Below are 26,641 nucleotides of genomic sequence, written 5' to 3' on the forward strand. Positions count from 1 at the left end.
TTTCCATCAATATGGTTCTATTAGTATTAAAATTTTTCATAAAACAAAAAAAAAACAAATTTTCTTGCACTTATAAAGTACATCTGTTGCATCGCTAACATTCATCACAATGATTCACGACTGTTAGTTGTTTCTTCAATTCAATCGAAATATCTTTAATCGTCTCTTTGCAGCTGTAATTAAAGTTACAAACTTACGAATCTAATAATAATCAATATAATAATAATATAATGTAATCAACATTCAATACATAAATCGGGCAGTCAAAATGTCCTTTTCTTATAAAGTTTTCAGTTTTACAATTATAACATCACTTCTTATTAATCTATAATGATATCAGGGTTAACATCTTATTGGACTATCAAAAAAGGTCTAGAGAGAAACTTTGTGAGGATTCGATCCCTAAGAGGTTTATCAAAAGCTAAATATTATTAATTAGTTACGAGTACGGTCTCAATGACCCTGCATTGAGTGTTTTTTCGTGTCTGGTTGTGTGTGTGTGTGAAAGAGAGAGATTACTACGGTGGGGCATTTTCATCAAATGACTTTTCTTGTTCGCGCATGAAACGTAAGTGGGGTGAGACTTGCGTTTGTGGCGTACTCCAAATGCCGTACATCCCGCCTGGTTCCTCGATGAAGGGCGCTCCAATCGAATGTTGCATCGGCAATGTACGTTGCACGGGTTTGCATGACAGCAGCTGTATGGCTTCCGTCAAACCATCGACACTGGATTCCGATGTAATACTATGACTGCGATCGCCACTCGTTTTCGCGGGAGGCGGAGGACCGGTTTGATGCATGGGAACCGCTAATTTACTTATCGGCATGCGTGAACTTTGTTTGTCAGTCTTGTGCTCCCACGGCATACTCCAACGACGTGCCTGGTTTTCATCTTCTTGCGCCGCAGCACTTTGAACAGCTGCCGTTTCGGACCATCGACGTTGCCCATTTGACGGAAACAGCGGAAAATTCAAGGGACTTCGTGAACCGCGATAAAAAGGAGTCTTCATCGTCAACAAATGCCCCGGGTTTGGTAAAGGACCTCGAATGTGATCTAAATGACCCATACCTTGAATGGGACTTGGACCACGAATTTGCTCAAATTGATGATCGGATGATGCGTGAGTCGATCCGGAGCCGAAACGTTCACATGCCTTGACTAGATGATCCGCTTTCAATAAACCCGCGGGACTTGGCGTTTGAGATCGCATATCGGTCAATGTGAGTCCCTGCGTTGTGCACGAAACAGCATTTGTTGGTTCAACCGGATAGCCCGATTGGAAGATGCATTGAACGAAAAACTCACAACTCGCCACGGAAAATTGATGTTGCAGGTTTGTGAGAGTTTGGAAGGAATCGTGCACGACATATTGATTGTGTTCGCGAGCACGTTGCAATTCGTTCTCATTTTCGAAGGTAGCAACGGGCTGCGTAATGAAATCCTGCAATTTCGAGACAATGTGTGACTTGACAGTGGATGTCGCGATGCTCGTTGCTTTCGCCAACTCGTCCCATGCCGATAAAATTTGGTAGGCTGTAGCGCTGGCGGGCGTTGCTTGCGACTCGGCATTTGTCCATCCCTCTAGCGTGGAGATGCATTGCGTTAAACGGTATCCTGAAGCAACCAAGTTGTTCAACAACTGCAAATAACTCAACCAGGCGCCCAAACATTCGGAAACGGCACTCTTTGCGGAGCCCGTGGATGAGGTTGTCGACGAAGTTGACGGAGAAATTGAACTGCCAGAGCTGAAAATGAACAAAAATGGGAGAAATTTTCGTGCAAAAAGTTATGGGAAGAACTCACCTTCTGGGCGTACTCCGTTGCGTTGCATTAATCTCTTGGTTTTCCGGATCGCTCATTGCAATTTCGTCAAATATCTGCAGTTACGAGTCAAATGAACCCTTTAAATCAAGGGTTTTTACACGGTAAAACGAGGGACTTTTACTAAAAATTATTTTTTCATCACAAAAAATTTTCCGTCAAGTTGTCAATTTTTTTTGACGTTTAATTTTCTTGCAGTGCCGCGAAAAATGAATTTTATTTTTAAATTTTTTTATAATTTTCTTTAAAAAAAATCATATTAAAATTTATTTTTGTGAAAATTTTTTAAAATATTTTCGATAAAAGAAAATTTAAATAATTTTTATTGAAACATTTATTAAAATGGGGCTCAAAAACCCTTTTTGAACTCCGTCACTGCAAATGTCAAATGAAATTTTGAGCGCGAATTTCAGTTGATTCCAATTGACGAGCAAGCCGAGAGTTTCTTGTTAAAAAATTACATTCCAAACGAAAAATTAACAATTTTAACCTTCATTTTTTACTCAAAACTGTCCCGTACTTTGAAATAATTTAAAAAATGCCTGGTAAGTCAATTTTTCTCGTAAAAAAATGAAAAACTAAACAACTTTCTTTTAGGTCCTCGCAATCCCGACGCTTCCCAAGAACGCAAGGAATCCATGAAGAAGCGAACTCTCTCCTCGAGAGCTGGTCTTCAATTTCCCGTTGGTCGCGTACATCGCAAACTCAAGCAAGGCAACTACGGAGAACGGATTTCGGTCGGAGCTGCTGTCTATCTCGCTGGCATTATGGAGTATTTGAGCGCTGAGGTCCTCGAATTGGCAGGAAATGCCGCGCGTGACAACAAAAAAGCCAGAATTGTTCCTCGTCACATCACACTTGCCGTTAAAAATGACGACGAATTGAATACTTTCCTCGGCGGCGTCACAATTTCCGAAGGCGGCGTCATTCCAAACATCGAGAAAGTTCTTTTACCTGTAAAAACCACGAAAAATCAGAGTGACAAGGAAAATATGTCGCGCAACAACATCCAAAGCCAAGATTATTAAAAATATTTGACGGAACATTGACGAAAAAAAATAGATTTTAAGATTTTTTTTTATATTGCTTGTATTTTGATAAAAAATTTTACTAAAAAAATAACATTTTATGTAAACTTATCGCAGGAATGTTTCCAATTTTGAATTGCAAGTGCAGGAATGTCTCCGCTAAAATTGCAATTGACACATTTGAACTCTTCCACGCAATGAGGACCCAAATGTTCAGACAAGTACGCAATTCGTTTCGTGTTAAATCGACCTAATGGTGAATTTCCATCTTTTCGACAGCCAACGCAGTACAAAAAGTATCCCTCTGGGATCATCGTATCAAAAACTTCTTCTTCACCTTCTTTCATTCGTTCCAATAATTCTTTAAAATATACGGAAATTTTGTCTTTATCGATTTCTGTCTCTTCATTCGTTCGTTTAATGCTGAAAACGATCTCAGGATTGAAAGTTTCACATAAATTCAAGACAATTTCCGATTTGCTTGTTTCAACGTCTTTTTGCTCGAACACTCGATAATACTTGAAATCGTTCAGAAAATAGCTGTACGAGACATTTTCCGTGCAAGTTACTAATTGACTGAAATCCTCCAACATTTTCTCTAAAATGTACTTGATTTGTCCTCGACTCACATATTCCGAATATTCGAGACATTCAAGCATCGAGTTGATATAACTACAAATTAAGGCACCGGAAAAGACTCTATTTGAAGTTTTACTTGTGTCGTGTTTGAAAAATTCGCTTGAATTGCGTTCGTTGTCAATTTTCACGTAATTTGGTTCAAATAATTTGTACTTTTTGTTCGAGGCGCAATAACGGGTAATGGTAAAGTCAGGCAAGACGAGTTTTATTCCCACATCTGGCCAATAAGGCAATTCTGTGAGCTGAAGAGTAGCACGAGAAGACCTTTCAGCGGGAGATCCGTTTAAAATGTATTTTTGGGCGTCTTTTGATATATAGAGATGATCGTAAATAGCTCTGCCGGAACCTTTTTTCAAAGAACAAGTTTTGAAATGAGCTTCTTCTGACGGTGTAAAGTCAAAAGAAATGTATTTTGAGCGGGAACGTGGCTTTTTTCTGTGTTCCAATGGAATTTCGTCTTCTTCAAGTGTGTTTTGTGGATCTGGAGCGATATTTTGGTCATTTATTGTTTCATCAATATCCATTGGAGGATTATTTTCAGGAGTTTCTGTCGTTTGTTCTTCTACAATTTCTTGGTTTTTCGCTTCTGATGCCAAATTTTCATCGATAAGCTCTTGTTTTACTTGAAGAAGCTCTCCGTCGTTGCCTTGAGGGACAACTTCGCCAGATACAATTCTCGAAATTGCTCTGTTGATTCGACGTCGGAGATATTCCTTGAGCCATTCGACCTTTAAAACGGCAAATGGGATGTTGCGACGCTTTACGCACTCTTTAAACGCTCTCATGTTCCAATGAACTTCGTTGTAGGCTTTTCCTCTTTGGTCTCCCGTGAGATGAGATACTTTAATATTTAGATATTCTTTAAGAACTTGCGACAAAAATGACTTTTTCATCAAGTTTTCAGGCACTTTGGTGTCTTTTGACCGTAAAAACGACTCAAGTTCAGTTTCGATCGGATCTAAAATGATAAAAAAAAATAAAAATTTTGGAAAATTTTAAATTTTACGTCTTACCATCGTTGTTCACTTCAACTTTTATTGGGATAGGAACTGATTCAGTTACTGTTTCAGGAGTATTTTCAGGAATTTTCTCAGGAACAGTCTCAGAAACTGTTTCAGCAACTGGTTCGGCACCCATTACGTCAGCTTTTTCCATTTGACGCTCGTTCATTTCCAACAATAACTGTTTCGCCTGCTTCTTCAGAGATCCCTTTAATTCTCTCAAGTCAATTGAAGCGTTGAAACGTTTGAACCGCAGCAGTACTGATGGCAGTTTGCTGAAAAATTCGTCTAATAATGCACCGCAAAGGTTAATTTCCAGCTGAAGGTAGACAGTAACAAGACACTCGAGGAATTCCCTGTCTTCAAGTATCTCAGAACTGTTTTGTCTGTCTTGCATGTACTTTTGCAATCTTTTTTCCACATCTTTTTCTACATCTACTGAATAAATTTAATTAATTAAATCGCCTGAAATGCTTGAAAATACTTACTTTGAGCCATTTCTATCCAAAAATCCAAACATCTGGAGTTTAAAGTCGATCTCGAACAAGAAACGACATCGTCATCGAGTCCCTTTTTTCGTTCTCGACACAAACAAATCACAACAAAAAACAAAGAATGCCGACATATACTCATGAATGTAAGATTTTTTGTCCCTTTTGTTATTTAAATGAAAAGTAATTAACAATTTTTTCAGATGTGATAGCTCACATACAGATGTTTTTGCTGGAGCGACGCCATGAAGTACCTTACCGAATGCGGGAACCGGAATTTCTGGAAAATATGATAAAGCATTACCTGGAAAAGAACATAGAATTGAGCGCGTTGCAGAAAGAGGAGCTTTTTGATCGATTGATACTGGCGTTGGCTTATTTCAAGGAAATTTATCGGATGGAAAGGAATACTACGGCGCTCAAAGAATACCTGGATGCGGAAGTGGATGAGATTGTGTTCGACATCATCTCGTTACAAAATGGAGAGGAATGAAAAAAATATTAGAATAAGAAGAAATTAGACTGACAAATCAATAAAATCAAAATAATTAATATTTACAAAAATTTAAAAACACAAATTTAAGATCCATCTGAGATGATTTATAATTAAAAGTCAATAAAATCCTGAAATATTTCTACTTTACCAATTTTTGTGCATTTTTTGCCCCTAAAAATATTTTTAAAAAATATTTTGTTCAGAAATGTGTGAAATTTGATGATTCATAAAAGGTACGTAAATCCTTCTCTTCAAAAAAAGTTTCATTTTTGATATCTTCAGTTAGAGACCGCACGCTGACGAGTTAATTTGCATATCTTCTTTGCCGCTGGGTTTCGAAAAATATTTCGATTCGACAAAAACGTAAACAAAAAGGTAATTTGAGAGCAAACGAACAAAAAAAAATTAAAATCATGTCTCATTCGGAAAGTAAGTCCTTTTATTTTACCAAAAATTAAAAAAAATCGTATTAAAATTATTTTTTCTCTATTTTTAGCCGAAAGAATGCAAGCAAAAGTACAAATGTTTTTGTTGGAAAAACGCACAAATGAATTACCGCCAGAGTGGAAGACGCCTGAATTCTTAGACTCTTTCATCAAAAAATTTCTGGGACAGAAAATAAAGTTGAAAGAAAGTCAAAAAGAACCTTTTTACTCGAGTTTCTACAACAAAATGAAGACATTCAAGGACTTGCATCCATCAGACAAGAATACTGAGTCGTTCAAGAGATATTTGACGAACGAAATGAACGCATTACTTGGTAGATCTTCCAAAAACCGGGATGAGTTTGATATTGATTTGGAAATGGATGACTACGAAGACACAAAAAAGGACGAAATAAAATCCAAAAAATCTGAAATTAAAAAGCCAGAAGTACAAAAGAGCTCGACATCTACAAAAAAGGTCGAAGAAACAAAAATAAGTGATAAAAAGAAGGAAAAAGAAGCTGAATCTCACACGAAAAAGTCGGAAGACACAAAACCCTCGAACAGTTCGGAAAAGAAGACCAACACTCTCTTCGACAGTTGGAAAATACCGAAATTATCAAAGAAACAGGACGAAGAGAAGAAATGTGAGAATGACACAAAAGGAACAATAGACACAAAATCTGACATTTCTGCAGAAAAGAAATCACAACAGGTAGAAAAACAGGCAGATGATGCAAAAAATAGTACAAAAGAATTCTCAAAACCTGCCAAAATATCTGAAACTCGACGTCTTTCACAACGACGCTCAACTTTAGAAGTCAGTCCTACTAAAAATACGGAAAAAATGAAGCGAAAATCCGATGATATCTCAAATGAAACCCCAAAATCCGAATTTGTTGAGCCCGTTGAACGCGTCAAAGCAACAGCTAAACGTCGCTCAAGCATTAACGTCGATTCAATCGCTTTGTCGAATCCATTAGAAGCAATCAAAAAAATCCAACAACGAAGACCATCGCTAATGATCGCACTTGAAACTGTTCCATCGACATCTACTGCACCTGTTGAGTCTGTAGTTAAGCCTAAAATCGTAGAAAAGCCTGTAACTTCGTCGATTTTGAAGCCAATTGAAGAAATCAATCGTCGTCAAGTCACTATTGAACCCCCTGTTGAAGAAGAAGCCGTTCCTGAAGACGAACCGAGAATGGAAACGCCAGTAAAAGCTAAAAAAGGCAAGAAAAAGCACAAACCTGGTCCAAAATCGCGAACCAGAACGAATTCGACGACATCTTCCAACAACGATGTTGACTTTAGCTCGCCTCCGGTACAAGCAAATGTCGATAAAAGTCAACAATCGTGTGACATTTCAAAGTTGCTTGATGAAAAAAGCCCAAAAGACTTGAGTTTAAAGATTTCTGGCACCCAATCGCAACTTTGCAACAATTATATGGAGCTAAATGAGCAACTCAACATCCTCACGTTATCCAAAGGTGTCGAACAAGAAAAAACTCTTATTGATTTGTTGACTTTGAAGGAGCTTCTCTACTGGCCCGGCGTCGGAATCAAAGTCGAACTCAAAGGTTTCACGATTCAGCGACATATTGTAGGCAACATCCGACAAGAAGCCGTCAAACAAAACTGCACGAACAACCTTTGGAATCACAACCAGCCAAACGATCAATCGATTTATCGTCACTACGCCTCGAAAGCGGATAAGAGTCTCGCTAGTTTGCAGGAAAATGTTGACATCTCCCTCGACTACATTCGTACAATCATCGAAATTATGCTCGTTAAATGTCTTCCGCTTTGCGGCAAGAAGCTCCAAAAGACGTTTGAGACGATTTTCGATGCGATTCTTATTGATCTCGATCACAAGGACTTCAAAAGGTTCTTCCAAAATACGCCTTACAGCTACTTTCTGAACAAGTACAAATATTTCCGTATCTTCGAGCACGACGTCGAATTGAGTTCTGATGCAGTTTTGCTCGTGGAACGGGAATTTTTCAATCCGGAAGTCGTTTTTAGTGTTCCAAAGTGCGATTTTCAGGAGTTAAAGCCCTCGAACTACACCGAGTACATCGAATACTTCAAGAGTATTTGCGTGTCGAAGAACGAAGAAGACGTCGCCGACTTCCAAATTTCCCTAAATAACGGATTCTCGCTTTACTGTGTCGAGTGTGGCGTGCAATTCAAGTCTGCGAACAAAATTCGTGAAATGAGCGAACATCTCAAGTCGTACCGTTCGAAGAAATTGAACTGCGTCAAGTGCGAGTTCTCCGCCGACATGCGAGAAATCATCAAAGGTGAATGGGTTCATGAATGTTTAGTGCCTTAATGTTCAATTTTTCCATTAAAAAAGCTTTTTATGAATAAAAATTCCATTTTTTACAAGAAAAATACTTTTTTGAAACCCGAAGACGGTAAATTTGAGTCAAAACGTGACCCGATGTCGTTCATTGTCAATGACGGACTCCTTTTACAACGTTTTACTCATTAAAATTTTGTTGAACTTGCAAAATTTTTGCACTCTCTCAAACAATTTTTGTTCATTCATGTTAGTTTCGTTTGATTCATCGTACAAAATGGTCGGAATTCTTCGAATTTTGGTTCTTTTAGCAACATTTTTGGAATTTTCCTTCTCCTGGGACCTCCGATCCTTGAATATCACTCATTTTTCCGTAATTCACGTCTCAATTTACTGCAATCGTGCCTTTTTATCGATCGAAAGTCGCAAGCAGAAAAAAAGTAAGTATCCATTGTTGACAAAATTCAAACAAAAAACTGTTTTTAAAGTCATTTCCTGTCTAGTTCCAACTCTAATTGAAGCATCATGGCCTGAAAACATTTTGAGTGTTCGTCCCAAGGTGTTTGCTGAAGACCCAACTTTGAGATTTTTGCGTCCCGGATTGGTTTGCGATGAAATAATCAGCTCTCGTGTCACAGATATCGATCGAAAGGGCAACTTGTGGGTGTTGGATAATGGCGGAAGTCATTTCGGAAAACAATGTTTGCCAAAGTTGTCCATTCACAGTCTGATTTTGCTGAATGAAAGGGTAAGAAATGATATTTTTTGATTAAAAAATGAGATTTTAATTAAATTTTTTTAGATACACGTTCATGAATTCCCGGAATTTCAATTTTTGAAGTTTACGTCGATGGTAATGGATCCCGTGGTAGTTGACGAATACGATACTCGTGTATTTTTTACGTTTCACGAGAGTGATTTTATTGTTCTTTATTCATTGAGGGAGCGAAAATACGTTAAAGTTACTTTTGAGTAAGTTTTTTCCTCAAAAAAAAAATTTTTTTAAATTAATTTTTGGTAATTTTTTCAGAACTAACGACATTTATCTTCCTCGACAACCATTTTTCACGGAAGCTGTTATCGGTAGCAACGATGTCATGTATCTCTTGGACAACGGACGACTTTTTTCCACTTACATCACGTCATTACGCTTCACTCCCATCAAATTCATGGAAAAGCAACGCGGGAGAAAATATTCTCATTCAACGGTTTCGATTCGCGTTCCTTTAACGTACAACGGACCACTTCTGGGACGCGCTAAAGGTCTCGCTGTTCATCCAAAAGGCAAAATTTATTACATTTTACCACGAGATGGCGCTATCATGTCATGGCACCCAAAGATGCCGCTTGCTGCGGAATATCACGATGTTGTCTACTTGCATGGGGGAAACATGTCTCAAGTGATTTTCGGTTGGAAAGGCAGTGTTTGGGCAGTTTCCAAAAATTACCTTTACGAGCCAGGAAGAAAGTTCAATCACGCAATTAGAATTAAATACAATTAATATTTATTTTTTTTTAGAAGAAAACTTAAATTAAAAGACCTGTCACATGCAATTCGGGCAGTGTTTGTACAACTTTTGCTAAATCTGGGACTTTACAAGCGTAGTAATAACCATCTGAGGGTCTTTCTTGTATGTTGCGAACCCATTTTATCTCCGGACTGACATCATCACAGTAAATATAGTCTCGTTTGATCTCTTTCAAGGTCACGTAAGGGTTATTGACGCCAATGAGAGCGACTCCTTTCATAGATTTCCGATCCACGATGACTTTAAAATAGATTTTCGGCACAGGAATCAATCCATTTCCATTTTCATCGTAATTTAAATAAAATTCTTGCTTCGTCCCGTTGATATCGCGATAAGAAATGACTCCATGGGTGCCTGTATAGACGTCAGCTATCAAATCTCGTTCTGCCACGAGCTGTCTGACACTCTCTTCGATCTTTAACCAGTTCCCGGAATTAAAACTCGCCCATTGAGGTGCTACATTTACGAAATAAAAGGTCGCTCGTTGTCCTGTACCCATAATTAGATCTGCTTTGGGCGTCAAATGACCTCTATTAAGAAATTGTTTCTCAGTAACGAGGATTTTTGGAGCAATTTCAGTCCCCAAAAGTTTCGTTAATTGCTCAATTTGATTATTTTTGCCATATAATGCGTTTAAATTCTTGCTCGTGAAATGATCGCGCCCTGTGAGAAAACTTGGTCTTGATACGCCACTCTGTTTGCCCATATTTGCTGCCGTTAGCGTGACATGACTCCAAAAAGTTCGATCTCTGATGATGTCGGTGCAAGTTGTGATCAATTTATGAAAAGTTTTTTCCAAATTATTGTTGATGTCAGGTACCAACGACGGGATTTCATATCCGATTTCTATGAGAGTTCCATTATTTTTGCATTTTCCCGCCTTTTGTGTTGTGTGAAAGGTATTTCGCTTGCACGAGACTTCTTTTAGTGTCATTTTACGATTTTCGATGACGAAAGTTGTTCCTCGCAAACATCTCGCTTTAAGGGATTTCCCATCAAAAGTTTCTTTGAAGCCATGACTGCAATGAAGTTCAAACTCCTCATTGGAATCGAGATGAATTAAGCCTTTGCTGTTGTTCAGCGGTTGTAAAAAGTCACGTTTTGTCCCTTCCGCATGATGTGTCATCAAAAGTGGCTCCGGAAATTTAAAATCTTTGTTAATATCAATTGTACATCCAACAATTTCTGCATCTTCGATGAAAAGTTTCGGAATTTCTGATAAAATTTCTATCAAACTATTCGGCAAGGCAACTCTACTTTCGAGCACCGCGAGAAATGACGTTAAAAATAAAACACAGATAAGTGTTTTCATGGCAAAAGCTAACACGATAATGAGATATGAATAAAAATTTCTCACAAAAAATAGTTTTTTGTTTAAACAAACAAAAAAAACTCGCGAATGAGAAAGAGAAGAGATGTTAACGGGATGCGTTGTTTTACGGTACTAAAGTGGCTCGTAAATTTTTCGTTATTTTTATGTAGAAAGTTACGAGAGCATCGTGATGACGTGGGGAGATTCCGTGAATCTGGTCTGTAAATACTTTCTAATGATTCACAAGAAGGGCTTTTATTAGAATTTCGACGAAACAGGTTTAAAAAATTATTTATAATTAATTAAATTGACATTTTTTAAGAAATTCTAACGATTTAAAAAAAAATATTCTTATTTTTTAAAATATTTATGATAAATTCAGTAAATTTGAGAAAAATCTTTTCAAAAATTATTAAAATCGTAAAATTAAAAATTTAAAACTTAAGAGATTCATTTTTCTCGCAAAATTGCATTTACTATTCAAGGATAACGAAGTCACGATCTCAACATTTATTGAAGTCTTAACTCAATATCAATAGAATTTGTATGATTTTTAATAATTTTTTTCATAACAAATTCAAAATTAATTATTTTTAACAATTTTTTCTAATTTTAATATTTTTTCTTTATTTTTTTTTGAAATTTAACTTTTTAAATCCCTTAAAATTAATTTAACGACATGAAAAAAATTAAAATTTCAAAAAATTTTTCCCCTTTTAACATTTCAGCTTCTCTGTCACATTCCCTCGCATGTCAATACAAACGACAACAAATAACAGACAAAAATTACCGGGTAAAAAATTTCACAATCATGTCTTCTCTGTACAATTTTCCCCACAATCCAAATGAAACAACGAATTTCGCGAAAAATGAACGAATGGTGACGTCGCTGCCTTCCATCGAGCTCAATGCTGGCTCCCTTTCGTTCTCAAATTACCCCGAAATCAACATAAATCGCGAACTTTTTCACGCAAGTCGTGCTCGCGACGAGAAAAATGTCCTCGTTCAAGTGGAAGAATCAATCGTGAAAGCTGTTATCCGAACGTACTTTGAAAAGGGGCTATTTTCTGCGCTGGAAGCTGCCGCAAAGGAACAGAATTTGGTCGGCGCAGGAGCTCGTTATGTCATTCGAGTGTTGGATGTTGGGAGACAAATCAAAGTTTTCTTCAGACCACATTTGAAGATTCAAGGCGTTGAGAGTATTGCAAAATTTTCGCAAACACGCAACTGGGCACAGAGTCCTATTCGATGTATTTGCTGGCATCCGAATTTTTTCAAGTTGGCTGTTGCTGCGGAAGATGATAGTGTTCGGTTGTACAGTGATAAACAAGGAATTGTCCCGATTTTGAAGGTAAATTTAATTTTTCTTAAAATTTTTGACGAATTTTAATCATTTTTCTTCACAGCATGGCTTACAAAAAGGAATTTGTTGCATGGCATGGCGCCCATGGAGTCCCTCAGAACTCGCAATTGGCACACAAAACGGCGTTCTCCTATGGACAATCGAAAATTTCATCCAAAACGCTCCGATCAAGCAACAAACGCAACTTCTCAAACACGAATCCCACGCTCCCGTCACTTCGCTTCAATGGAATCCCGATGGAACTCTTTTGGCTTCTGCGAGTTCATCAGATGCCGATGTCTTGATCTGGGATGTCGATCGTAACAAGTGTCAACCATTGAAACGTGTTGGTTCACCAGCAGCTCTTCTCGCATGGGCCCCAAACGCAAGCACACTTTGCACCACAACAACCACAAACGTTTTTCGCATCTGGAAAGCCAATAATTGGACAATGGATCGCTGGATTATCGGCTGTGGCACAATTCAGAGTCTCGTTTGGTCGCCGTGCAGCACATTTTTGTTGTTTATTACGACGGAAGAGCCGTTCCTGTATAGCTTGGGGTTCGTTGATGATTATGTCTTCACGAGCGGAAGTAATAGTAAGCAAGCGATGCCTGTTGTGGACTTGTCTAAGATGGAAGTCGATGGAATGGAGATCGGCGGAAAGGCACAAACGATGTGTATGAGTCCGCAGGGGAATTTGTTGGCAATTTCGTTCAAAGAGACAAATGCTATTGCGGTTTTCAGTGTTTCTATAAGGAAATTTTTGTTAAATGTAACAGCTCTGGGTTTAATTAATGGATTGGGCAATGAATTTCCGTCGACAATTTGCTTCCAAGACACGAAAGAGACAAATGTGCTAACAATTGGATGGTCAAGTGGGCGAATTCAATATTTTCCTTTCGTCTAAAGTCGTACTTTTCATAAAGTTTTTCGTTAAATAAAATATTTTTTGTATAAATTTAGTATTTTTTTTAAATTTTTCTCATAATTAAAACATTTTAAGTCGAAATTATTTGATTTTTGACTTAAGCTTAAGTAAAATTCATTTAAGTTTGTCTTAAGTCAAGTAAAAAAATTTAATATAATTATTTTTCCTTTAATTTCTTTCAAAAAACTTATGACATATTCTTAAACTTATTAAGTTACTTAAGTTTGATTTAAGTCAAATTAAAAAAAAAATATATTTTATAATTTTTTTTATTTAAAAATAAAATTAAATTTAAACTTAAGTCAAAAGCCGAAGAAGTTAAAATTATCTCTTAACTTTAACCTAAGTCAAATAATTTTTATAAGTTTAAGTCATAAGTTTTTGCTTATCAATTAACTTAAGTTTGACTTAAGCCGAATTTAAAAGTTTTCTTTACAAGATATTTTTAACATATTATAATTTTCCCATAAATTTGGTCGAAAAGTCAAAAATAATTGATTTTTGATTTATTCTTAAATTCGTTAAGTCACTTACGTTTTCTTTAAGTCAAAATTAAGGAAAAAATAACTTAAGGAAAAATTTTTTTTTTCAAAATTAAAAAAATCCTTTTTTTTCGAAAAATTTGCTTAAAAAACAAAATTTTATTGACTTATTTTTAAACTTAAGCTTAAGTCAAACGACTTTAAAATCAAAATATTTTCTACTACTAAAAATATTTAAATTTAAGTCTTCTAAACTTAATTTTAACTAAAAAGTTTTTGCATCCCTGTTCATCTTTACGCATAAAACGTCAAAAAAATCACTAATTACGCATCAATAAATGCCCCCCTCAAAGAATTTTATTAGCGATGATGTCACCTTCACGTGTCAAACCGACCTTTGGCCTCATTATGCTTTCATCCGAATTCAACAAGTCAACACGTGCATCGACCAAACATAAATGTGCATCAATTCTTATCACCACTCAACTGTCCATACGAGATAAAAACTCTCTGTTTACACTTTTAACTCACATTTCATTCAACAAGTGTTCGAGTATCGAAATTTACGTTTCTCTCTTGTAAACACTGAATGAGTTCCCTTTTTCATTCAAACATTTTTCATATATATTCGAAATCGTGTTCGCGAGAGTGCCATTTCAGTTGTGAACGCGTAACAAAGAACATCGGTTTTCTTTCCCTCTACAATAAAAAAATACGCCGTTTTGGCCGTTTAATTATTATTGAATTGTATTTTTAGTCGGTTGTCGTCAAGACGCGGTCAAATCTAAGGCACAACTAATATTTGTGCAGTTGAACTGTGAAATTAAAAATTATTGTAGAGGGCCAAAAAAGCAACAAAATTATTATTAACGTGTGATTACATAAAAAAATAATACGAGACAAACAAAAAGTAATTTGCGCATCATTTTTATGTAAAAATACACACGTTTTTTCTAAAAAGTTATATTCAAATGGAAACTGCGTGCGACCTATTTTGACATCATTTAACAGTCAAATCTACGCACTGTGAAGAAAAAAAAACGAAAAATGTGAGAAGTGATAAACTGAAAAAATAAAATGAAAATAGTTTATTGACTCGTTTTTCTCAAAATCATTGATAAACATACAAAAAAAAGCAATAAAAGTGAAAATTTGGTGAAATATTTTTTTTTGCGGATATTCTTATCATCAAATGTAAGTCAAAAAAAGTAAAAATTCTATTTTTTCAACATAAAAATGTGTTTTGCAACTCTTCGAAAGGCAATCTATAAATCTCTTTACACGAGAAGTGTTTGTTGAGAAACGATGTGAAGAATTCAATAAACTTAACGCGCGCGTCACACGTCTCATGCGTGATATTTTTCTCTGACAAGCGTCTTTATAAAGATATAATTATCGCAATATGAAACATTACTTACATGTCAAATGCTGGTGAATTGTGTTTCTCGTGGCACAAAGTCTCTCGCTTTGTTGTTCCCAGAATTCAGACGAGTAAAGTTCGCTTATAGATAATGGAAGAGATCGGAATAAGGCGAAAAAACAATGAAATTTATGATCTACATATTTTCATTGTTGTTGATTTTGTGAATACGGAAGATTTGGATGATGTTCAAAAGTGCACGAAAATATTTAAAATTGCTGTTTTTGATGATTTTAGTGTAAAACGCGGGAAAAATGAATAAAAATATTGCGGAAAATGACATCCAATGTAACAAAAATTTTTAAATGATTTTTTTTTAGATTTTTTTTTTTTTGAAAAATATTAAAAAAATTTTTAATTAAAATTTTAAAAGTAAAAATTTCAAATTAAAAATGTAATGTCAATATTTTTTTTTATAAAAATAGTTTTAGTAATGACCATCATCGTATAATTAAAAGGATTTTTTGAAAGAAAAAAAAACTTGGAAAAATTTCTTATGAAAACTTGGAGGACCTTATTTTTTAAAACCTCAGGTATTAAAAAAAATATTTCCGACCGTTGGAAAAAATTATCGTAAAATTTTACATAAAAAATATTTTTGACCCAATTTAGGATTGAGAAATTGTCTAGTTTTTACCTTAACATCTTCATTAAGGGCCTTAAACGACTATTCCGCTTTCACATTTGAGTCAAGTTTTGAACAAATTACGCATAAAATTACTCTAAAATGCATTTAAAGTGAAAAAATTGAGTTAATTTGGGAATTTAATGACAAATTTATTGTTTTGAAATTTTTTTAACTGTTATTTCATTGAAAATTTTTAAGTAATCTTGATATTTAGAATTTTAAAAAAATTTAATTTTCAACTCCAAAATGCAATTTTTTCATATTTATAATGATTCAAAGACAATAAACCAAGAAAACAAGACATACCTATGCATCAAATAAGGAAGTAAATTAATTTTTAATTTTATTGATATTAAATTAAGCATCAATTATATTTTATTGAGCCACATATTTGTGTTCATCAAAGCGAGATCGATTTAAAATATGCTGAAATATTCCTCATTGACTTCACCTACGCTTCTAATTAACCTGACTTGAAGTTACAAAATATTTTTTTACCTGCGAGGACGTAAATCATCGAAAAAATATTAAATAACGGGCCCTTATGCTTCAAATTTACTACCTACTTACTATTGCTAAAGCGATCAAAACACACCCATAACTCATACAAACAAAAAATAAAAAAAAAAATATTAAATCAAATTTTGAATTGCGCGCCATGTGTGCGAAATCGACAGAGATAAAATTCATGATCTAAGAGTCACATAATGCCACGATCATCGCACATGTGTGTGACATTTGAATAGCTTACCGCTAGAACAGAATAAAATAAATACTTTGCCGGTTTATTCAAGGCCTAATAATTTAAATGGTTCTGCATATCTAACACAAATACCGCACAAAAGGCTCTGTAGAATGTGTTTGCGAAGCGATTGGGAAGAGAATGTAAAATAAAATAAAATTAAATAAGTCCTCAGATAAGATAACGTTTATATGTTTCTATAGATGGAGGTGCCTTATCACTTTTTTTTTGTTTGTCGTAAATTAAATACATGTCGAGACTCGTAATTGTCTGTTCAATTTTGATTTTTTCTTTAAATATTTGCAGCTGATAAGCGGGAAATCCAATAAATTTCCTTGGAAACACACGACCAACCTCAACATAGTTGTGAAGTAGTTCATTAAAGGGTCATTTGCCTGATAAGGAATTTAATTTATCAGATCTTGACAACAAACAAGAACAAAAAAAAAATTATTTCCTTGTACGCCCTTTGTTTTGTTTTTGTTTGAATGTTTGTGAGAGTTATTGTGTAACGATATCACCCAACGTCGATCTTTGTTCAAATTAAGCGCTTAAATTCACAGCTGGTCTTTGTTTTTACATAACAAAACATCTCTCAAAAAATACAAAATAAAGCCGTATAAATTAGTCGCTCTTCTATATTCAATGGATGAATCGTGTCTCTTGAGTATTTAATGCGTGCACGTTGATTTGTGGTTCTCTCAATTTTATTTTGTTACATACAGGGCAAACACGTGAAGTTGTTTTTTTTTTTTTTTTTTTTTTTTTTTTTTGTAAAATTATAAAAATTATAAAAATAAATTAAATTGTAAATTTAAAAAAAAATAAAAATTATAAAAATAAATTAAATTATAAATTTAAATTATAAATTTAAAAAAAAAATAAATTTTAAATAAAATACTTAATATTAATTAAGATTAATTAATTAATAATGATTTTATAATTAATTAATTTTTTAATATTTATTAAAATTAATTTAAAAATTAAATTTAAAAAATAAAATTCAATTAAAATAAATTTAATTATAAAAAATTTTTTATTAATTACCTATATTAAAATATAAAAAAAATATATTAACATTAATCAAAAAATTTATAATATTTAATTTCAAAAAGGTTTGAATAAAATTAAAAAAAAAATAAAATAGTGAATAAAAATTTAAAAAAAAATATATAAATTGTTTTAAATTAAAAATTTTGTAAATTAAAAAAAAAAATAAAATTTAATTCAAATGATGTTTCCATCAATTCTTTACCGAAATTTATATTTTTCAAAAATAAAAAAAATCTACCATCACGATTGAACCCTTCTTTGTACTTTAAATGAAAAAATAATACACAAAACCCAAATGTAAACGAAAAATGTTGTAATAGACACTCACACAGTCGACGTCAAGGTCATAAAAAAATTTAATGTCTGATTTTATTTAATATTATTATATATAAAATACGTTAAACGAATACGGAATCGACGATAAGATATTATTATTTTTGTGTGTTTCTTTAACTTATGTAACACTATTTTCGGTCAAGCCGAAGTCAATTTATGGTAACGATCGATAGATAATGAGGACGCCTTGTCATTAAAGCGATCAATGAGCCATTCAGTGTGATCTCACCGAACAATGAAGCGACTTTCAATTTTTTTTTTCTTGCAGACTTGTACTTTAATTAACAATTGACAGCGTTCATTCAATTTATTTTAATTGAACGAATTTTGCAAACTGCAAACAACTTGAGAGGCTCGTTCATGTAGTGTCGCACACTGTTTATTCGTCTAAATTCGATTCAATTTCAAATCACGTGTGACTAGATGATATTCAATATTTGTATTTTAATATTCACGTTGCTGTAGACGATCGTCATTGTTATCAATAATGTCTCCTTCTCTCTCTTGCACGCAAAAAAAATGTCGATCTCCTATTATTTGCTTTAATTAGTGCCGCTTCATTGACGTTTCATGACATTTTTAAAGCATCGGTTGGACAAAAATCATCGTGCTGCGACGTCGATGGGCATGCATCTGGAATGTCAAAGTGCAGAACCACCAAAAGCATCCAATGGCAAGTCCGATAATTTGTATCGCAAACACAAAATAGCTCTTGAGGTAAATTGCTGCTGCGATGTACACGAGTCGCAACAAGAAAATTGGCAGACAAATGTATGCCAACAGTAGGACATAATTTGGTATTGTCTATAAATATTTAATTTGACGAAAAGTGTGACGTTAATAATAAAAATCCAGGGCTGAAGAAACTTTTTTTGACTTAAGCTTAATAAATTGAGAGACTTAAGCTTAAGTTTGAGTAAAAATATTAAAAATTTTGACTTAAGTTTAAATTAATTAAGAATAAGTCAAAAAAGTTTTGAATTTTTGGGAAAAAAATAATATTTTATTTTTGAAATTATTAAATAAAAATCAAATTAAGTTTTAATATTTGACTTAACGTGACTTAAGCATTCTTACGCTTTAAGTCAAAAGTCATTTGAACTTAAAATTTTTTAATATTTCAAAAAAATAATATTTTTTAAGAAATTGTTAAAAAAATTCCAAATTAAGTGACTTAACGTAACTTAATTCTTAAGTTTTAGTAAAAAAATTAATTGATTTTCGATCTTTTTTGTGAAAAAAAAACTTTTTCAGTTTTTTACGTAACTTTAATAACTTAACTCAACTTAATTCTTAAGCTTAAGTCATTTAATTTCATCTAAAAAAGTTTTTTCAGCCCTGTTAAAAACAAAGAAAACAACTTACAGGAATCATTCCGAACAATTGCAACGCGTCACAAATTAGTGCCGGTATTGTCACCACAATGTACAAAATTCCGCTAATGAATGAGATTAACCCGCCAATTGTGAGAAACCATATTTGTGCGCAAAACTTATCGATTTCCTGTCGAAGGACGTCTTCAAAGCCCGTGAAACAAATCATTGTCAAAGAAACGCTCGTATTAAAGACATGAATATCCAGCACGATCCCAATTGACGCAAAAATCGCCGAAATTATCCTAAAATCAGCTTCACAGCAACAAAACCTCTCAAAATGCGGGAACCGATACAACAAATTAATCGCTTTTTGTGTGCGAGACGGTGACATTTTGCCAAAAAATTTCAAAAACGCAACAGGTCACTTTGATTTTTCGGCATTTTTGAGTGACACTCACCTTATTTTATCGATTGCAACTCTAGAATCCGCTGTTGGTCGATACACGTGAACGCCTCATGATGATGCACTTGAGCATAGCTTGACTCATCGGCACATTTTTGCAGCGCTCGGATATAAATGTAAACAAAAATTCCGTGTCTCGATGCCAAAAGTAGCTAAACGCGAACCAATGTCACACGTAACAACAAAAAAAAAACGAGGAGCGTCGTCAACAAAAATTCGCCTAAAATAGAACGTTCAACGGAAAATACGGATAAATATTGAGTAAAGCAGATCAATCACCTTTTGCAAACAATTTTCGGTATTTCTATTTGGGTTGAATTTTTTTGGCCACCTGCCAAGAGTTGAATTGATTTTGAAAAAAAAATCATCATTATTACAACTTTCTTTCGGTTAAAACCTTGAATGTGTGTTTAATCACCCCTTTTTAGCGTTTCAAGTGTTTCGCCTTTCAAATAAATGTGAACAGCTGTCGTAAAATTTGCCGGGTGCGCGCCTATTTTTTACGTTTCATGAGATAATAAAAACGAAAATTCGCAAAATATTGCCGGTAAATATTTTTTTTTCGTATTTTTAATTTTTTTTTTCGTCATCCGTGATTTATTTATTCGTGTCAATGACCTTTTGTTAGTGACAGAGATTATCTCTTATCAAATAATTTTTGTGTAAGCGAAAAGTCGTTCATGTTATTTTATTTCGAAATGTGGGTAAATTCCATTCTAAGCATTTCAAAAAGTTTTCAATTAAGATTTTTTCGCTGTTTCCAACGCCCGTCGTCGACCATATGTGATAAAACTTTAAATCGGTCAAACGCTATAAATAGCCCCATAATTGTGTTCTCTCACGTTTCAACATTCATGGAGATGTCGAGACGAGGTTTCTTCGAAATGTTTCGGTTTTTCATAAAAAAATTTATTTTAATAAATTTTTTGGCATGAATTTTTATTCAAAGTAAAAATTTTTGGTGTGACTGAACACAAAAGACGACCTTCGATGAATTAAATAATTGTTAATTTCAAAGTAAATATTGTCTGCGTTTGAGGTGCATTTGCCTACAGCTGATATAATCTAAAAGTAAATATTTATTTTTGTTTGCTCAGAGCTCGCTGAATTAGCAAATAAATATTAAATAAAAAAATATGTGAATTTGAACAAACAGCTGGTGAAAATTTTATATAAACAAGAGTATATAATTAGTTTAACTGATAATAAATTGAATTTATTTAATGAGCAATTAATTATTTACAAGAGAATCATTATCAAGATTGTTTGCAAAAGAGAATTCTTCGATGATGCTCATGAATAAGAGTTCAATTAATATTATCAAATAGGTCAAGTGACACGTTTTGTTATGACAAATGAATGGAATGTTTGGCAAGGCGTCTCCATCAATTATAAATTAAGAGTTAAAGGGGTGAATGGGTGCATGTGTACTTAAAAAATTAAAATTTTCAATAAAATTTCACTTTAATAATATTTTTAAAAAATTTAAATTAATGAAAAAAAAATTATAACAATTTATTTTAAATTTTTAGTAAAAAAGTTTAACAATTTTTAAGTTGTTTTTTAAAAAATTTTGAATTTTGAATTAAATCCAATTTATTAAAAAAAAATAAAATTCAAATTTACATTAGCTTTAATAAAAATAATGAAAAATTAAAAAATTTAAATTAAATAAAATTAAATTAATAATCAAATAAAAAAAAATTAAAAACTAAATTTTAATTAAATTTTTCATAAACTCATAATTTTTAAACGAAATTTTTTTTAATTTAACAAATGAAATAAATTTAAAAATTAATTAAAAATTAAATTTAAAAAAATAATTAAAATTTAAAAAAAAATTAAATTAAAAATTAAATTAAAAAATAAATTAAAAAATTTAAAAATTAAATTAAAAAATAAATTAAAAATTTAATTTAAAAAAAATAAAAATTTAATTAAAAACCAAATTTAAATTAAATTTTTCATAGACTAAATTTCACGAAATTTAAGTTTTCATAGAAAAATTGACGAATTTTATTTTCAAGTACATAAAACATCAAAAGTGCTCTAGTTTCCCATTTTCTAAATATGTTAAATTCTCGAAATTTATTTTTTCGTCTCACCATCACGTTCAAATCATATTTTGATTTCCACGTATTCGGCCAATTAAAAGTAAAATATGCCAAAAACATTGCTAAACTTAATAATAAAAATAATGCTAGAAAATCCTTTTTTGACAGATTCACTGGAAATCACTTTATTTGCTTCGAAACAAAAAAAAAGTGTTTTATTCGAAAAATATCTATTTTTACGAGAAAAATTCTCAGAAACAACAAAAATAGCAAGACGCCTCCATTGTTATGAAAAAATCAAGGTAACAATAAAAATCGTGTGATTTTATCTCCCTGTAGTTAAACTTTAAGATAAGAATCAATCGTAAGATCAAAACTTTAATTAATTACACAAGAAATCATCCGATTTAATTCAACAGGAAATAATTTCGAGCACTTATCAACAATTTTTTAATTTTTTTTTATTTGATCTTTGTTCTAATGCTGAATCTTATCTATTCACACGATTTCAATAAATCAAAGTTTTAAACAAATTATCGCTCTTGATAACATATATTGTCAAAATTATGATGAATTATTTTTAATTTTAATTATTTTAGGAAATTTACAATTAAATTTAATGCAAAACACATTTTTTGATAAAAATAAAAAAAAATTAATTAATTTTTTTCAATTTTTTTCAGATACACGACAACTTGATAAATATTAATAAAAAATTTCATGGTTCAACAACCTGTTGCGTGACACATATTTTATACAAAAAGCCATAAAAAACACAAAAAAAATATCGATTAAAGTTCATTAAAATTATATTATGAGGAAATGTCAGCGCTAAAATTCATCGATAGCAGTGAACAATTTCTCACGAATGCGATAATTGGCGATGACAGTGACGATTTGATGCACTCGACGACATCCCATGTCGCTGCATACGACGATGGCAGCGATTATGAGCATGCTGAAAACAGCTGTGATGATAACAATGATAACAGCTTAAATGTAACAGGAGAACAGAATCTTTCACACATGCATGATAACGGCAATGACGACGATGTCGCTACATATTACGGCAATGACGTTCCGGAACAGAATCAACAAAAAGCTCTCATTTCGAGCGGTAATGAGATGCGACAACGAAAAAATTTGTTATTTAACTTGATAAACTCAATCATGAAGTATTTGGGTAGTAGGCAGCATGACAATGACTGCGGAGACGACAGCAAAATGAAGACTGTCGATCGTCGCGGTAGTGATAAGTTAATAATAATGGATGAATATGATAGATTTAACAACAGCTGTGATAATAGAAATAATAAAGTAAGTACCACAATGGATGATAACAAAGGGGAAATTGAGTTTATGTTTGATCGGAGCGAAGAATGCCAGACGGAGGTGGCTATTGTACCAAAGACAGACGCTTATGCAGTTACTTTAATGTAAGAAATTTCAATTTTTTGCCTCAAAAATTTTTTTTTATATTAAATTTTTTTTCAGTTCGGTGAATAGTCGCATGCGAGTCGCTCTCGGCGTTCTCATCCGCTTACTCTTACCAGTAGCTAATAAGGTCTCCAATGGCTGGAATGACTTGCGAGGCAGTGGCATGCTCCGTTTACTCAACAAAATTCGCGAGACAAAGGGACTCATGACGACATTATTGGCCTTCGCCGCGAACACACTGTCCATGAGCTTATCTTCCGTGCAAGGCAAGTACATTTCTCGCGCGTCAAATAAACACTTTTATTGCTTCTTATGCACTCAATCATCATCAATCGCCGTAATTTGCATAAAAACAAAACAACAAAAACATTGTTTTGACGATCTTCACCGGTATTGTTTGTGGCAAAAAACGTGCCTCGTGTCATTTTAATTCGAAACACAAGAATCCTTCGAAAATTTCACTACCTCATTAAATTATACTCGAAAAGTCCGTATTCGGTGACATAATAAGAGCTCCACATGTTTCCTACAATTTCCGATTGTGGATTGCGGTTCAAGGCATCAAGAGTTTAGTGTGTGAATAACTAATTGTAAGAACCATTTTCGCAATCGTTGTTTTGTTATTCAAAGTCAGGGTCGACATACGACATACTTATGAAAAATAAATCCAATTTGCAGGTTTAATTTGCGGCACAGCGATATTAAATGAATTATTAAAGTGCAAATACAGTTCAAAAAATCATTTTTTTGCATGTCGTATTCGGAAACTAATTAAAATTTAAATTAAGTTATTTTTGAATTTTCAACGCGTTTCAATTAAATTTGCGCGCTTTTTTATTTTTGTGTCTGTCTGTGCAGTTTTTTAAGTTAAAATCATTAAAAATTAATTTTAAAATGAACGTTGAAGATTTTTTGGAGATAAAAGTTAATTTTTTGGAGCTCAAAATGAGCGTTTTGGAACTAAAAATGATAGTTTTGGAGCAAAAGATTAAATTTTTAGAATTAAAATTGGAATAAAATTTTCCTGCCTCAATTTCATGAACATTACATGCAAAAAATTAGAAAATTATTGTAAAAATTTTGATCTATCATGATGATAAATTATAAAAAAAGAAAAAATTTGAACTAAATTTTACAATTTTAAATAAAAAATTAATTTTGATATAAAAAAAATGTTTTCTTAATTTTCATAAAAAAAAAATAATCTTCAAGCGAAAAAAAAAATTAAAAAAATAATAATTTGTATAAAAAATAATAATTTATATAAAAATTAAAAAAATAATAATTTTTATAAAAAATTAAAAAATGATAATTTTTATAAAAAAATAAAATTTAAAAAAATACAAAAAATGATTTTGATGAAAATTGTAAAATACGCTCACATATTTTTGACATTTTTTGCACGTAACAAGTCGTTTCGTGAATCGTCAAGTACTTGATCGTTGATGATCTAATCAAATATTCTAAACAGACAGTTACTAAGCTCCATCATACTTGGAAGAATCACAATAAATGCAGAATAAATATTTGTTTACCGTCTCACTAATTAATTGCATAACAACCAAGTAGTCATAAAACTTTTCGATTTTCTTCCATTTTCACCTTTAATAATTTTTTCCTTCTTTCTTTCTTACAGTTACCAATCGCTTCGACCCAATCTTGCGTAAAATCAAGCTAAAAAAGGATCAAAATGCTCTAACGCCTTGCCCGTCGTTCTCCAGTGAGCTATCGCGCATTAGTATTTCCTCGAGCAGCAGTTCCGACTCACTCAACTCGCTTTCCTCACCAATTACTACAATTCCAAAGACGCTCTCGGCGTACCTGCGCGACGAACCAACGGAAAAATGTGTCAGTTGTGTCGTCATGGCTGAGCCCCCAGCTGGCGAAACCATCACTGCGGATATTGTTTTCATCCATGGATTACACGGAAGTCTCGTAAATACGTGGAAACAGGGTTTGTGGAAGAGCGAAGGACGTCTCGAAGGATTTGATCGCCCGCCAAAGCCGCCAATTAGACCGCCGAAGCGACAAAGACATTCGCGTAGCACGTTAGTGGTTCCCTCAATTAAACGGGCTCGGTATTCGGATGCATTTGATATTCAGGATGATGATGGGGAAAATGATACGTTCGAGCTGAAACACAAAACGCAAACAGTGAAGTACGATAATAAGCAATACACGTACGAGTGTGGCGATATCAAAGACGTTCAGTACATGGATGATGTTGAATATAGTTTCCCGACGTTCCGATTGAGACTTGATGACTTGAATTTGAATGAGACAGTGAAGCAAGGATTGCGACGAACATCGGAAGCTCGTAAGTACTGCAAATTTCTCATAAAAATTTTTTTTTAACGATTTTTCGCTTTAAACAGCAAATCCCAAAAATAATTTAAATTACTCGAAATGCTGGCCCGGCGATTGGCTTCCAATGGATTGTCCCGGAGTGCGAGTTCTTTCCGTAAATTACACGACAGACCCCTATCTTTGGCGTCCCGCGTGGGTGCGAAAACGCAGTCGTTCAAATTTGGTCGATAGAGCTCGTGAAATGACAGATTTGTTGATCGAGAAGGGTGTCGGCAAAAATCGTCCCATAATTTGGGTAGGACACTCCAAAGGAGGTCTTTTCATCAAACAAATTCTCGTTGATGCATGGGAACGAGGTCGTCCTGAGGCAAAAGACCTTTTTACATCATCACGCGGATGCTTCTTTTATTCCGTGCCGCATCGCGGATCAAGTTTGGCTGACTTTAATTTGCCGCTTCTTCGACAATCGGTTGAATTGAGGGAAATTCAAAAAGGTAAAAATTTAAAAAAAAAATAATTTTTATCAAAAATTTTAACAAAAGAAATTTCAGATTGCTCGTCACTTTTGGATCTCCATCACAGATTTGTAGCCTTGTACCGTGCTGGTCACCTCAAAGTCGATGTTTTTAGTTTCGTTGAAACGGCATTAACGTTAATGTCGGTCCTGTACTTAAGAATTGTCACTATCGACTCGGCAGATCCGGGCATCGGGGAAGTGTGTGGCGTTCATTTGGATCATCGGGAAATCTGTAAACCACGAGGACGTGATTGTTTGTTGTACACTGAGCTAGTTAAGATGATAAATAATGTAAAATTTTAAAGCAAGATTTGACATAGCAACGAAAGATTATTAACTCTAAGGCGGTTAAATTTAATTATTTTAATTTTTGTCATTTTTTCATCGATTTTGTTAAAAAATTAAAAAAAAGTATTTTTTGATTGAAATCATGAAAAAAAAAATTTTTTTTATTCTATTTTTGATTGAAATGATGTAAAAAAATCATCTTTGAACGGTCAAAAACGTTAAAATAAGCATAAAAAATTTAAAAAATATTTTTTAATAAATTTTTTAAATAAAATAA

At 33.3% G+C, this 26,641-nt stretch overlaps 8 protein-coding genes across 9 annotated transcripts; 5 read left to right on the forward strand and 3 right to left on the reverse strand.

Moving 5' to 3' along the window:
* Nucleotides 1-8: 8 nt before the first annotated feature.
* LOC134836989 (uncharacterized) lies at nucleotides 9-1,980 on the reverse strand. Its single transcript, XM_063852291.1, has 2 exons — nucleotides 1,805-1,980; nucleotides 9-1,746 (listed from the first exon to the last, which is right to left on the reverse strand). The coding sequence occupies exons 1-2, from the start codon at nucleotides 1,858-1,860 to the stop codon at nucleotides 519-521; spliced, it is 1,284 nt and encodes a 427-aa protein (XP_063708361.1). The 5' UTR covers nucleotides 1,861-1,980; the 3' UTR covers nucleotides 9-518.
* A 254-nt stretch (nucleotides 1,981-2,234) lies between these two features.
* Nucleotides 2,235-2,961, forward strand: LOC134836990 (histone H2A, sperm-like). Its single transcript, XM_063852293.1, has 2 exons — nucleotides 2,235-2,367; nucleotides 2,420-2,961. The coding sequence occupies exons 1-2, from the start codon at nucleotides 2,361-2,363 to the stop codon at nucleotides 2,848-2,850; spliced, it is 438 nt and encodes a 145-aa protein (XP_063708363.1). The 5' UTR covers nucleotides 2,235-2,360; the 3' UTR covers nucleotides 2,851-2,961.
* LOC134836988 (uncharacterized) lies at nucleotides 2,892-5,015 on the reverse strand. Of its 2 annotated transcripts, none has more exons than XM_063852289.1 (3): nucleotides 4,979-5,015; nucleotides 4,503-4,928; nucleotides 2,892-4,447 (listed from the first exon to the last, which is right to left on the reverse strand). In XM_063852289.1, the coding sequence occupies exons 1-3, from the start codon at nucleotides 4,986-4,988 to the stop codon at nucleotides 2,949-2,951; spliced, it is 1,935 nt and encodes a 644-aa protein (XP_063708359.1). In that variant the 5' UTR covers nucleotides 4,989-5,015; the 3' UTR covers nucleotides 2,892-2,948. The 2 variants fall into 2 exon arrangements, with proteins under 2 accessions (XP_063708359.1, XP_063708360.1); XM_063852290.1 differs by having other exon boundaries at nucleotides 4,503-4,925; nucleotides 4,979-4,997.
* Nucleotides 5,016-5,839: 824 nt separating this feature from the next.
* Nucleotides 5,840-8,283, forward strand: LOC134836986 (titin-like). The gene is made up of 2 exons (XM_063852288.1): nucleotides 5,840-5,906; nucleotides 5,974-8,283. The coding sequence occupies exons 1-2, from the start codon at nucleotides 5,891-5,893 to the stop codon at nucleotides 8,235-8,237; spliced, it is 2,280 nt and encodes a 759-aa protein (XP_063708358.1). The 5' UTR covers nucleotides 5,840-5,890; the 3' UTR covers nucleotides 8,238-8,283.
* Nucleotides 8,284-8,480: 197 nt separating this feature from the next.
* On the forward strand, nucleotides 8,481-9,773 carry LOC134838058 (uncharacterized). The gene is made up of 4 exons (XM_063853502.1): nucleotides 8,481-8,647; nucleotides 8,711-8,955; nucleotides 9,010-9,179; nucleotides 9,238-9,773. Exons 1-4 carry the CDS (start codon nucleotides 8,485-8,487, stop codon nucleotides 9,707-9,709), a joined length of 1,050 nt encoding a protein of 349 aa, XP_063709572.1. The 5' UTR covers nucleotides 8,481-8,484; the 3' UTR covers nucleotides 9,710-9,773.
* On the reverse strand, nucleotides 9,616-11,048 carry LOC134837318 (uncharacterized). Its single transcript, XM_063852689.1, has one exon. The coding sequence runs from the start codon at nucleotides 11,046-11,048 to the stop codon at nucleotides 9,735-9,737; it is 1,314 nt and encodes a 437-aa protein (XP_063708759.1). The 3' UTR covers nucleotides 9,616-9,734.
* A 757-nt stretch (nucleotides 11,049-11,805) lies between these two features.
* Nucleotides 11,806-13,355, forward strand: LOC134833274 (aladin-like). The gene is made up of 2 exons (XM_063847544.1): nucleotides 11,806-12,399; nucleotides 12,455-13,355. Exons 1-2 carry the CDS (start codon nucleotides 11,860-11,862, stop codon nucleotides 13,298-13,300), a joined length of 1,386 nt encoding a protein of 461 aa, XP_063703614.1. The 5' UTR covers nucleotides 11,806-11,859; the 3' UTR covers nucleotides 13,301-13,355.
* A 1,118-nt stretch (nucleotides 13,356-14,473) lies between these two features.
* LOC134838172 (uncharacterized) lies at nucleotides 14,474-26,512 on the forward strand. Its single transcript, XM_063853649.1, has 6 exons — nucleotides 14,474-14,997; nucleotides 22,499-23,251; nucleotides 23,310-23,518; nucleotides 24,889-25,569; nucleotides 25,628-26,053; nucleotides 26,111-26,512. The coding sequence occupies exons 2-6, from the start codon at nucleotides 22,638-22,640 to the stop codon at nucleotides 26,377-26,379; spliced, it is 2,199 nt and encodes a 732-aa protein (XP_063709719.1). The 5' UTR covers nucleotides 14,474-14,997; nucleotides 22,499-22,637; the 3' UTR covers nucleotides 26,380-26,512.
* Nucleotides 26,513-26,641: the final 129 nt, after the last annotated feature.

The sequence above is a fragment of the Culicoides brevitarsis genome, chromosome 1 (genome assembly GCF_036172545.1).
Source record: "Culicoides brevitarsis isolate CSIRO-B50_1 chromosome 1, AGI_CSIRO_Cbre_v1, whole genome shotgun sequence".
Taxonomy (NCBI): domain Eukaryota; kingdom Metazoa; phylum Arthropoda; class Insecta; order Diptera; family Ceratopogonidae; genus Culicoides; species Culicoides brevitarsis.